We start from the raw sequence: 12,680 nt of genomic DNA on the forward strand, positions 1-12,680 counted from the left end.
AGAGAAAAATAGGATCTTCGTTTTCTTCAAAGAAGGATCCTATCACGTCACATCCTTCCTTCTTCTGCGTTACTATAAAGAGTGATTCATTATTCGTCTGATAAATTTTTGACAGCTGATAGTAGACCCTAAAAGTAATAAAAAAGTTCATATAAACCTATGTCACAATTGCAAAAATAGCAAAGAAAATTGGAATCTTTGTTTTTCTCAGAGAAACACTAATTTCACTTGTATTATCGATTGCATTGCAAAAGAGCAATCAATTTTCCTTTAAAATAGTCTCTACTTTCCTCTGTTACACCCTCTCTCATCTTAATTACGGAATTTTAGAGCACTGCTGACGAAATAAAGAAATTCCTTAATTTTCACTGAATAGAAAGAGTCAAATATCTCCCGCATTCGACTAAAAAAAGAGAAAGATATATAAGAAATCTATGGAAAAGAGTGAGATGGATACTGGTGACCACTTAGGAACCCCTGGCGCCATCTCAGTGAAAAGTGCTCAAACTACTCGACGAATAGTTTGCACACTCGCCACAGAGATGACGCCAGTAGTTCTTAAGCAGTTCACTTCACTGTCGATAATGCTGAGCGACCAGTTTGAGCACTTTTTACAGAGATGGCGCCAGAGGTTCTTCAATAGAGTAGGTAACATCTGTCTCACTCTTTCTTATAGCTTTCTTATATATCTTTCTCTCTCTTACCCTTAAGCGCGAGATATAATTCATCTGACTCTGTCTATTCAATGAAAATTAAAGTATTATTATGTATTTCTTTATTTAATAAGCAAAACTCTAAAATTCTGTGATTAAGATGAGAGAGAAAGCAATAAAGAGATAATTTTCTATTATAATAGTCCCTATTTTTGAGTTTCACGATAAAATAGGTGGAGTAAATCTACGCGCGTAGTCCTTAGCATGATATCGTTTTCGAGAAATTAATTCATTTCTTCAAGAAATTAATTAATTTCTCGAAAACGATACCAAGTACCCAGGTCCACCAACGAGGAGGTGACTACGCAGGGACCCATCCCTAATTTCCCTAATCCCATCCACCCTCCATTACATTTGTGTTCTCGATACAGAAGGTATCGAGGACTGACTCTACTTTAATAATTCAAACGCGTAATCCACAATACATTCTCTAAAATCTATCAAAGACTTTTAGAAATTGTAGTATGGACATTGAGATGCGAGGATAACGAGAAATGCCACTATCTTACCAAAAGTGAAACTTGTAAAGTGACTCTACTTACACTTTAGCAAAATTAAAGTGTTCCACGGTGCGATATTTAATACGATGACACTTAGTAGAAATGGAGACAAAATTAAGTTAAGTTCAAGTTAAGAAGAGGAACATATTTCAATTAAGAATTAAGATAAAAATTCGCGACGCGATCAAAACGAACAAGTACCAAATAAACCTGCGTTAGATTCTCGCGAGAGGATTCTAACCCGATGGTTCGATATTAATCACTAGATGAACCATACCCGACGCGAATCGCGAGCAAATGAAGTTTATGCCACGTCTTACAACGAAACAGCTGATACCACGCTCTCCCCAATGGTGAATGCGGCTACCATCGAGATCTCAGCGAGGCTTAGCAGTAGGACGCATTGCCCATCGACGAGAACGAACTTCGCAGACCGCCCCAAGTCGTCTTACAGCAGGTCCAAGGACCCCAGCGACACGGGGTAGGAGCTACTCGGAACGAACCGCGATGAGCGCGTCCAATGTGCTAAGCCTATACCCAAATCGAGTACCCAACGGGCGTACCAATCGACAAGGGCTGCGAAATCTCGATGGGCTCCGAAAACCACATCAGTTTGATTGAGCATCGACTATTTCGCTGCGTGGAAATGGAAGACTAAATCTCGAACGAATAGAAAAGAAAAGAAAAATACGTGAAGCGATTTTACGTAACAGAAACTTAGAATACTCAAGGGAGAATGTAACGCATGTTTATTGGTACTGACTACACGCGATTTTAGAAATAGATATTTTTCACTTTGGGTAAGAGAATGGATTTCTTTACAATTTTTGTACAATTTAGTTAGAATTAAGTTAGTTAGATCTAAGGGCTTATAATTAAGGACGCAAGTGTTCCATGGCTATCTAAGGGTGGTCCAGCTGTGGTGCAGTGTTGAACGTAGAAATTGAGATGAAAAAAGAACGAAATGAATTTTTGAACCATCAAAAATAACGAGAACAACAGAAATTTTAAGATTCTTCTAATAACTTGCCTTAATTATAATTTCAGAGAATCTGTTCTCGTGAAACAGTTGGAATAAATCTTGGAAAAAGTGGAACTTCAACACTGTATTCACAAGAAGTACCATTTTCTCAATTTGAAATATAAAAAGAATAGTGAAACTACTTTACAATCACAGAATTGATGGATATAAACTCATTGATCAACCTCTACAATGATTTCAAGCGAGTTCTTGCTCATACAGAAAGAAATTAAAATAAAATTGAGATTAAGTTGAGTTCCAATCATTAAACGACCCTCCATCAAGAACAAACACCATAGAAGGATAAAAATGACCACAGATTGCGCAGAATTGTTTTAAACCTCCCTAATTTCGACCAATGGTGTTTAGAAAAAAGAATAAGGAGAATACAACCCAATAAACTGATCAACATCGACCATAATTAAGCTCGATTGAGAGAAATCAGGAAAATCAGGATAGAAGGGATTCAGGGTTACACAGTTATAAAATTATATTATGTAAATGTACAAATATGTTCATTAAAATTAACTTAAACTATTTGCAGTCCAACTTAAAGTTCCAAAGTCCTGAAAAGGACTTGAGAAATTTAAATTGCACTGCAAAAGACTCGATACTAAAAGTACCAGTGATTCAATTACTCTAATCTACTGCAAAATTAATGAAATAATAGTTGAATAATGAAATGAATAAAAGAAATAATAGTTGAATAATAAAATGAATAAAAGAAATAATGAAAGTAAATCTATGAAATCTTTGTATAATACAAGACAGAAGTTATAAATCGTAATCTTTGAACTGATTCTAATACTTTTAGTATCGAGTTTACAATTACACTTATGTCTACGTGCGTAGTCCTTAGCTTGATATCGTGTTCGAGAGACCGGTCTCTGGAACACGATACCAAGTTCCCAGGTCCACCAACGGGGAGGTGACTACGCAGGGACCCAACAATACACGATAGATTTAAATTAAAAAATCGCGTTTAATTTTGATCGACATAATGTAACAGAAGGCATAGTAGAGCCAGCATAAACTAACAGTAAAAGCTTTCATTTGTTCACTCACCAAACACCAGACCAGCCAGAAGTCACTGACCATCGTCCACAATCCTCAACTCAGCCACTGTCGGTCCACCATCGACCACCAAGTCATCACAATCAGTCAGCTCTGTCCACTATGCATCCTTGGCTCAGTCACGAGTCACCAGTGTCCCACTATCCTCAGCTAATCCACCATTGGTCATCATCAGCCACTGCGAGTCGCCACAGTCAGTCAACTTCGTCCACTATGCGTTCTTGGCTCAGTCACGAGTCACCAGTGTCTCAATATTATCAGCTCGTCCACCATTGGTCATCAGCCACTGCGAGTGACCACAGTCAGTCAACTTCGTCCACTATGCGTCCTTGGCTCAGTCACGAGTCACCAGTGTCCCACTGTCCTCAGCTCGTCCACCATTGGTCACTATGGTCCACCACGAGTCACAATAATCAGTCACTATAGTTCACTACTCTTAGCTTGGCCACAATGGGCCACCACGAGCCACTATAGTCGACCACTATCCCTCCCACCCACCACGAGCCACTAAAATCAACAGCTACCCCACCCAGCACGACCCTCACACTTCGACGTCAAAACGAGCAAAAGGCTCGAGCGAGGGCTGCGAGGTCCTTATATACCCCCACTCGCTCTGCCCCTACCTAACGCTCTCCCCACTCCTCTGACCGCCTTGAGCTGAGAAAATGAATTTTTTTATTATATTAGCCCCTAATTTATTAGTTTTCGTATTTTTATTGTGAATTTGTGTTCTTAGCTATTTTTTACAGTAGCGTATGTAATTATTTGAGCATTTCTTTAGGAATTTTTGCAGAATTTTGATTTTATCGAGTAGGTTTCTATTAAGCATTGAATATTCTGATTGAAATTGTGTTATTTGACTTAGATTTTGTTAAAATCGAGTTCGTATCGGATGTATCCAACCTAATTAATACAAATCAATTGGATTTAAATAATTTCTAATTGGTAGAACTTATAAATTGCGAGTAATAATGGGTTTTGTTCTTTTTTCTTGTACGAATTGTATTTAAATTCAATTTAAATATTAATTTTACTTTTATTTAATCCTCAGTTATGTACTGAAGACAAAAAATATGGATTTCTCCGTTCTAGTAACTAATTTATAATAATTTGTATAGTTTAGATTGCTTTGAAAAATTCCCGCGCGTTGAAGCTTGCAGTTACCTACATGTCGGTAAAATAGTGCGACCAGTTTGACGACTTCTCGAAGAGATGGCGCCACGTGTCTCACAGCAGTTCACTTCTGTGTCGATAAAAATGTGCGACCAGTTTGACGACTTCTCGAAGAGATGGCGCCACGTGTCTCACAGCAGTTCACTTCTGTGTCGATAAAAATGTGCGACCAGTTTGACGACTTCTCGAAGAGATAGCGCCACGTGTCTCACAGCAGTTCACTTCTGTGTCGATAAAAATGTGCGACCAGTTTGAGGGCTTTTCGAAGAGATGGCGCCACCACTAATGAAAAAAAATTAAAATAAATTGTTATTTTATTTCAAAACACAAAATATAATTTGAAACGCGTACAAATTAAAATGTAAGGAATGAAAAATGCTGAAATATATCGTATTAAAAAATTGAATCCGTATTGATCTACTGCGCGCGATTACGCTTCGAATTTGAATCGCGTTTGAAAAAAGAAGACAGATAAAGCGACTCTAGCGCTACTTGCATCGACGACTAGAAATTACGATGCGAACAAGCTGTATACGCGCGCCTACGTGCGCGTTCGGACGAGGTAGATGGTGTATTTTCTTTGCGCGACTTGTTTCTAAACAAATATCTCGGATTATTGACATAAAAATTGATTCAAAATGGAGAACGAGAAAAGTACTATGCTTGCGGTTCTGCAGCTGCTCAGAAAATACAATCTGAAGGTACCTGACGCGGAATATCCACCGTCGAGCGTTTTCTAACCTCAAACATTAATATAAACATTGAACGTTTATCAAAGAGCTATCGAATAATTTTGTATTTTTGCATGGAATTTATTAGCACAATGTTTAATCGTATATTACTGAAACAATTTCGTGAATGTTACTCTTGTAGGGAACGGAGGAGCTATTTAAAAAGGAGGCGAATCTAACAGACATCTCTCCCGATGATGCTCAACAGACTGACTCTGAAGTAAATAGCGTTCTTTCTGCCTACAAAAGCGAGGGCGATCCAGCCCTCTACGAGAAAGCTTACAGCGAGTTGAAAAAGTTTGTCGAAGGTTCCCTAGATATATACAAGGTGAATTATTGGATAGACGTTAAAAGTAAGCGTAATCGGAACGTATGGTTGAGTATAAAAGATGTATTCGTTGTTAAATAATAGCATGAATTGGGCACTATTTTGTACCCTGTATTGGTACACATGTACCTTGAATTGGTCTACAATAATCATTCGGAGGAGGCGAAGCAGTTACTGGAGAAATTCGGTGGGAATCTGGAAGGATACTACCAGAACGACCTGAAGAGATTGTCGAACGTGACTAAACGCGACCAAATGTCTGGAAATGAGTTAACCGATACCTTCAAGTATGAATAAATGAATCGGTGTGATTATAATACAATACTTCATTATCTACAATGCGGAATCACTTGCAGATCTAATCAGTTTATAATCAGAATGTCGAGGGACACTCTTTCTATACTGAAACGACATTTACAAGAAAAGAAGCATAGCGTACTGTTAAATATTATACAAGAGCATCTTTATTTTGATATGTACGAGGGAGTGGCAAGGAATAAACAACAAATCGATGCGACCTCGGGCGCAGTAGTTGGCGAAGCGACGAGACAGGGTAATTAAATTCTCTAGGAGTAAATTGTTGAAATTCAACAGCAATAAAAAGTGTTTTATCCGAGCGATATCTTTTACTTCAGACAACAAGGCGAAAGTATATTATGGGCTTCTGAAGGAGCCAGATATTCAGTGTATGCCACCAACCGAAGAAGAGGAGGACGACACAGGTGGTGCAGATGGGGATAAACCAAAGAAGAAGAAAGCTAAGAAGGATCCATTATTTTCCAAGAAGACTAAATCAGATCCAAATGCACCACCAGTTGGCAGAATGCCTTTGCCTAATTTGTAAGGAATTTTAGTGACAAGTTAACTATGGATGTTTATGTATTTATAGAAAATTTAGATATGTAGAAAATTACAAAATGTACACGATACGTAAGAATATACAAGAAACTTGGCGTTATAACATTTAGCAGGTGAAACGTACTCGCTGTCGTTTATTTAAATAATTATGTTAGTGGTAATAACACGAGCATAAACATCCATACTTAAGTGATAAGATTTCGAGTGCACACGCGCCGAAGGTAACACGATCTGATCAAGTACAGAAAAGACGCGGACAAGTTGGAGAAAGCAAAGGCATTGAGAGAAGCATCGAAACGCGTTGTAGTCGGCCCGGACACGTTGCCATCCATATGCTTTTACACGCTGTTGAATACCGTTCATTCGTAAGTTCTTACAAAAATAATACCTCCAAGTCAAACGAATGCAAGCATATATTTAATAATAGATTTAGTGTAACAGCGGCTGAAGTAGCGGAAGACTCGAGTTTACTGGCCATCGGACTCAGTGATTCTTGTATAAAGGTGTGGAGCTTGGTTCCACAGAAATTAAGACTGATGAAGACAGGGGAACAGCTGCAAGACATCGACAGAGAAGCAGGTAAATATACTTGATTCTATACAAATTGGCTATCATTTTGCTTCGATTAGCCCCGCAATCGGGCCACGAAACGTTTATTACCGCGCCCGCTAACGTGTTCGTTAACATGGCTCTGCAGACGACGTACTAGTGAGAATGATGGATGATCGTACAGCGGAAACATCGAGGTCGTTGTTCGGGCACAATGGTCCAATATACAGTTTATCGTTTAGTCCAGATAGAAATCTCCTCCTCTCGTCTTCAGAAGACAGTACAGGTATGCTCTAAAGTGTTATAGTCTAATTGTATTCGGTAACTGTTATATTACACTATATTTTACAGTGAGATTATGGTCTCTACACACGTGGACGTGCGTCGTATGCTACAAGGGACACTTATTCCCGGTATGGTGCGTAAGATTCTCGCCGCACGGTTACTATTTCGCAACGTCCTCCCACGATAAAACTGCCAGACTGTGGGTGACCGATTCTCACCAGCCTCTACGAATATTTGCCGGTCACTACTCGGACGTAGACGTAGGTTCACTCTCTGTTCAGCAGCGGGTTTACAATTTACTCGAAACGAATCGAAATCCCGTAAACGAACGTTTCTGTTTCTTCTTCTTTAGGTAGTGCAATTTCATCCGAACTCGAACTACGTAGCGACCGGTTCCAGCGACATGACAGTAAGATTATGGGATTGCGTAACCGGCAGCCAAGTCAGATTAATGACAGGACACAAAGCCCCGATTTACGCCCTTGCTTTTTCCGCAGAGGGGCGATTTCTGGCGTCCGCCGGCGCTGATCATCGTGTTTTAGTTTGGGATTTAGCGCACGGCCATCTAGTCGCAGCGTTATCAGGTCATTCCGGCACCATTCATTGTTTGTCGTTCAGTAGAGACGGAAATATACTGGTCTCTGGTTAGTCAACGTTCACCGTTCTCATCTCGTATCGATACAGTGGGATCTTGATTATCCGAATCGATCGTAGCACACGTATTCCGATGATCAAGGCTCAAACGCGAATGCCAATGAAGAGAACAGAGTGATATTCTCGTGATTTCCCTCAGGTTCGTTGGACAGCACGATCAAGCTGTGGGATTTTACGAAACTGGCGGAAGAGATGAGCCTGGAGGACGTGAACGTCTCGCACAATCCGGACGTGAAGACGAACGCGGAGGCGTATCTCCTCCGAATATTCGCGACGAAAAACTCACCCGTGCTGACGCTACACTTCTCGCGAAGAAATTTATTGTTAGGCGTTGGAATGTTCGAGTCGACTTAGCACACGTAGTCGTCTGCCAACGAATTCTAGCATTACTGATCGGATACGGTCTGGCATCGGTTCGTCATTGTTGTAATATAAGAACATTTGTTAATAAACTTTTACACATTGATCATGCGACGTACCTGAACTATACCTAGCGACATTGTATTCGATTAAAACTCCATTGGCCTTCATTTGTTGCAATTATTTTGTAAAAAAAAAAAGGGAAGAAAAGAGTGAACCAGAGAGGCAGCCAGTTAATTTCTGGTTACGTGTCGTAATTGGCGAACGAAGGGAGGACAATAGTGTCCGTTCGAAGCCAACGGAACTCCAAGAACAAAGGAGATTCGCAGAATATAGGAGATCTGATTGACGAACTTTAATTAGGAGTAGAATATGGATTGACCGGGGATGGACATCTCTCCGTGGCTATTAAATTTCATGCATCCATATTCTATTTCCATGTTTAAGTGACGGACACACAAAGCAGACGTCCACCGTCCTTTATTTGCCGTTCCAACGTTAGCTCCTATTGTACTTTCATGAGCATCTATCGAATTATCCGCTGAAATAGAACAGCGTTGCTAAATAATCCTGCTCCTTAACAATGTAATCGCGAAATAATCGAGAATGAAGTGGGACTCATTTATAAAAATAATCCCTTTGAAAGAACCGTAAAAGATGTTCGTACAAAGCGATGCTTTTTAAGCATGAATCGAAAGGAGACCTCGAGATTCCGAAACAAGATAGTGGCCACGGTGTAAAGGACGATTTCAAAGGGTACTTTCAATAAACTCGCGTAAATTATTGCCAAGATAGCCGCCGGTGACCGAGATTGAACATTTCATTTGAGGAACTATATTTATAGCTGACCGACATGGGCCTTCAAAAGCGTGTCCTGTTAAAAAGAAAGAAGCCCCGTTCGAATGTAAAGTAGGGTGAATATAAAACCAAGATACATGTTTTAAGAAACTGGATGCGCCACTTATTTCGAAGGTCGGCTGAGACAGGAGCTGAATAACGAAATCCGAGCCTCTTCAAAGGAAACGATTTCCTTCGTTCCACTTGGCTCCTCGAAAGTGTTTCCCATTGAAACGTGGCCGCGTCTCGCTTTAAAACGGCATCGAACTGAAACCATAGAAGACATTAGTCCCTGTATTAGACGTATGGAACCGCGGATGAAATGATTAACGACGGCAGTAGATAGCATTTCGATTCACAGGTTACAAAGGGTACACAGGCACGATTGAGACCAAGTTCACGCGAGAAATTTATTTCCGATTGTTGATACGCTTACTTCTATCACAGCATACAGACGTAAGTTATACGCGCTTTTACCATACGTGTGTGTATGTGGTATGTAATGTAAGTTATGTCTTTCCCCTCGTACGTGTGGCTCTGTGTGCGTACGTGAAACGATGGCGATTTTCCTCTTTTTTTCTTTTTTTTTTCATTTTTTCCTTCCTTTAGCAGTTAACACTTTCGCAATAGGGTTACAGTGTACGCGTCGTCGTTCCCACGTCGCCCACTTCTCACGTTTTCGCGTTCGTTTAAACGGTAATCAACTATACATCAATCTCTACGTCCCAGTCAAGCCTCGCGCATCGATATCAAACCTAGGTTACATGTGTGATTTAACTATATGTTATATCATCTTCGTTTAACGTACTTATGAAATCTGGATAGATTAGGGTCGCGGTGAACGCGAGGATGTAAAGCATCGACGGTCGGATAAATCGCAAAACGGTGGCCAGGATCAGAGCCACGGATGGCACAGTTACATCCCCGCGTTTCAGTGATCGTGATGGGCTGCTCTGCGTGTTTCTTACAAAAAACGATGGAACTGTCGACGGATCGACGCAGATTAACATCGATTTGATGGTAAAGATGGTAAACAGGAGGGGGTGAGTGAATACGCGTTCGATTGATCTTGGTCAGTGTAGATTCCTTAGGATAAATTGCATATGAATATCGTCGTTCAAACACGACAATTTATCAAATTATAGAGGCCGTAATAAGTGTTGTTAAAAATGACGAATATCGATCGAAATAATCTCTTCCTCGCTTCCTTCCTTCCTCCAGGGTTTTCGTTAAATGCTTGTTTGTAAAGTGCGCGCATCGATCCAAGTATGTTTCTTCAGAAATTTCCTCTTCTCAAGAAAAATCACAGTAGTGGTCTCGTTTCGCTTTGCCCCCTCGATGTTCACATGCGATTTATGCTGAATTCGTTCCAGCGGATCTTTTACTGGCTCCCTCTTCATCCCGCCAATTCTACTCTGCGTCGTTTCACGTCGTGGACGTTTGTGGCACTCGTTTATCTGCAACCAACCATGTGATAAAAATCTCTCCCGATGCGAATTACGGATTCCTACATCGTTTTAAAAGCATATATTCGTACGCATCAACCGTGCTCGCTTTTACGCCTCCTTCTCTTTCCGTTAGTGTACAATCTTGCACGCTCCGTGCGCGCTCCTCTCGTCTTCTCGTCGTCGCTCGTTGCTTTAATCTAAAAAACGTGTGTTCCTAGTGGCTACTGTGATACCGCGGTTTCATCGTGAAAACCGTATACACGAATTGCTCGAACGGCGCGAACACTCCCCGTCGATCTACCCTTTTGCCTGGCATTCTGGATGCTGTGAAATTTAAACGCTCGAATCCTGTCTCGATTCAACTTGAACTTGCAACCTGTAAAACGAGCCGTTGAGTTCACATCGAGCATCGTTCCAATTGAAAATGAAACAGAGTAGATCGTGTTCGAGGCTCCGAAACAACTCGGGACCCGCTCCTTCGTGTTAAATGCCTTCGAATTGGTCTACGAGAGTTTAATACGATTATTGCGTATATGTTTTATCTTATTTTTTTTTCTCTCTCTTTTCTCTTGCGCCCAGGCGGATGCCGCCAGATGAGAGGGGAGAGTGAAACGCTCGGTCGACGGACTCTGTCGTCTGTTTCCATTCTTCTCCGCGGGGGTTTCTGGGGAGGGGATCAGAAGAGGCCAGCGAGGTAGGCGTATTTTAAAAATCCTGCAATATTCACACGGTGGTCTCGATATTGGCAATGGCGTATTGTCAACAAATACTGTCCTTCCCGTAGTTCTCCAGATACATCTCCTGCGGGGTGGCGAGGTTGTAGCGCCCGCTCAGCCGGCTACCGGTTAGACCGTTGTTGTGGTGCGTGTGATTCACGTGCAGATGGTTCACGTTCAGCGTGACGTTCTTTTTTTTCTTGCGAGCTTTGTGTCGATAGAGGCAGTACTTGAGGCAGCCGGTGGCGAGCAGCAGGATCAGGAATATACCCAGGGCGCCGGCGCCTACCGCCACGTAGAGCAGCGTCACGCCAAAGCGGTAGGAACAGTTGGCTTCCTCCTCGTCGAAACCGGAGGGACAGTGACGGATCCCGTCGCACCATAAAACTGAACTTATGCACGCCTGAATTTCTGGGCATCTGCGGAACGGACATTCATAAAAAGGATATATAAATTAGCAGTAAGACTAGTTGACTTTGTTACTGAAAGAAATAGATTTAAATAGGACTTGTATTTTGCTGGACAAATAATTTTACTTTACTGGTCAAATAGTTACTGAGAGGGATTAAAATACTGACCAATTAATTCGTTGCTGCTGATGAGGCTATACGAGAATAAGTCTTACCTATAAGGGCAGTCCTCGTGAGGCAGTATCGTGAAAACATTAGGCCCGGCAGTTGGACTGGGAGATCTCTTCGAAATGGCCATCCACGTGACGGCGTAGAACCCTGGCTCCCTCTGAAGGAACTCGACGACGAAGCTCCTCGAATGTTGCGCCATGGCCACGGTAGCGTTGACGGCGCTGTAGTTCCAGCCACCAGAGAAGAAGTCCACCGTTCTGGCAGTGTCGACGCCTCCCTCGGGACAGATCACGCTGCGATCCTTCGTGTTAGCCGCAGAGTAGACGACGATTCTGTTCAACGTCGTGCATTCCTCGACGTTGTCCAACGTGATGCTGTATCCAGCCGTTCTTAAATATAAATAATTGATGCGCGCGTCCTCTGGTTCTATCAACCACGGCTCGTTCACGCACTGGGTCGCCGTTAGATCCTCCGTGTTGGTCAGAATCTCTTCCACGGCGGCCACGCCGGGGATTACACGCGGCAGAGGACTTCTGAGAGAAATTTCGCCGCTGGTCCCGCGTAATCGTCGCTTCTCAAGCTTCGTCGAGCAACCGTCCGCTCCTAGCGCGACGAAACGATACTCCCCTTCGAAGTAGAAGTCCCTGTAGTCCTGAGTGACGTTCATCAGGGTCACCGCGAACCGTACCTCCACCACGTTGGACATCAGGCTCCTCAGGACGACTCTGTCGCTCACGTTCGAGCAGAGACAGTCACGGACCTGTATACGAGAACGTTATTAGCGCAAGAACGATCAGAACACTCGAGCGATTGTATGAAAATATCAATTTTTGTTGAAATGAGTAAGATGAT

At 41.9% G+C, this 12,680-nt stretch overlaps 3 protein-coding genes across 5 annotated transcripts in view; 2 read left to right on the forward strand and 1 right to left on the reverse strand.

The window, feature by feature from the left end:
- The window catches only part of LOC143426990 (uncharacterized), a 316,082-nt gene that overhangs the window by 274,617 nt on the left and 28,785 nt on the right, over positions 1-12,680 (forward strand). The gene's annotated exons all lie outside the window — the stretch shown is intronic.
- Positions 5,004-8,353, forward strand: Taf5 (TATA-box binding protein associated factor 5). 2 transcript variants are annotated; one of them, XM_076900795.1, is made up of 11 exons: positions 5,004-5,182; positions 5,355-5,540; positions 5,625-5,827; positions 5,897-6,093; positions 6,176-6,380; positions 6,644-6,763; positions 6,826-6,977; positions 7,096-7,233; positions 7,299-7,492; positions 7,585-7,876; positions 8,026-8,353. In XM_076900795.1, the coding sequence occupies exons 1-11, from the start codon at positions 5,120-5,122 to the stop codon at positions 8,238-8,240; spliced, it is 1,965 nt and encodes a 654-aa protein (XP_076756910.1). In that variant the 5' UTR covers positions 5,004-5,119; the 3' UTR covers positions 8,241-8,353. The 2 variants fall into 2 exon arrangements, with proteins under 2 accessions (XP_076756910.1, XP_076756911.1); XM_076900796.1 differs by having other exon boundaries at positions 5,005-5,182; positions 6,832-6,977.
- The window catches only part of LOC143426989 (uncharacterized), a 37,849-nt gene continuing 36,331 nt past the window's right edge, over positions 11,163-12,680 (reverse strand). For both annotated transcript variants that reach the window (XM_076900767.1, XM_076900768.1), the window contains exons 10-11: positions 11,873-12,588; positions 11,163-11,666 (exon numbers count right to left, since the gene is read on the reverse strand). In XM_076900767.1, coding sequence (XP_076756882.1) covers positions 11,291-11,666; positions 11,873-12,588 — 1,092 coding nt within the window. In that variant the 3' untranslated portion in view covers positions 11,163-11,290. The remainder of the gene's footprint in view (positions 11,667-11,872; positions 12,589-12,680) is intronic.

Source organism: Xylocopa sonorina, chromosome 9 (assembly GCF_050948175.1).
Source record: "Xylocopa sonorina isolate GNS202 chromosome 9, iyXylSono1_principal, whole genome shotgun sequence".
Classification (NCBI taxonomy): Eukaryota; Metazoa; Arthropoda; class Insecta; order Hymenoptera; family Apidae; genus Xylocopa; species Xylocopa sonorina.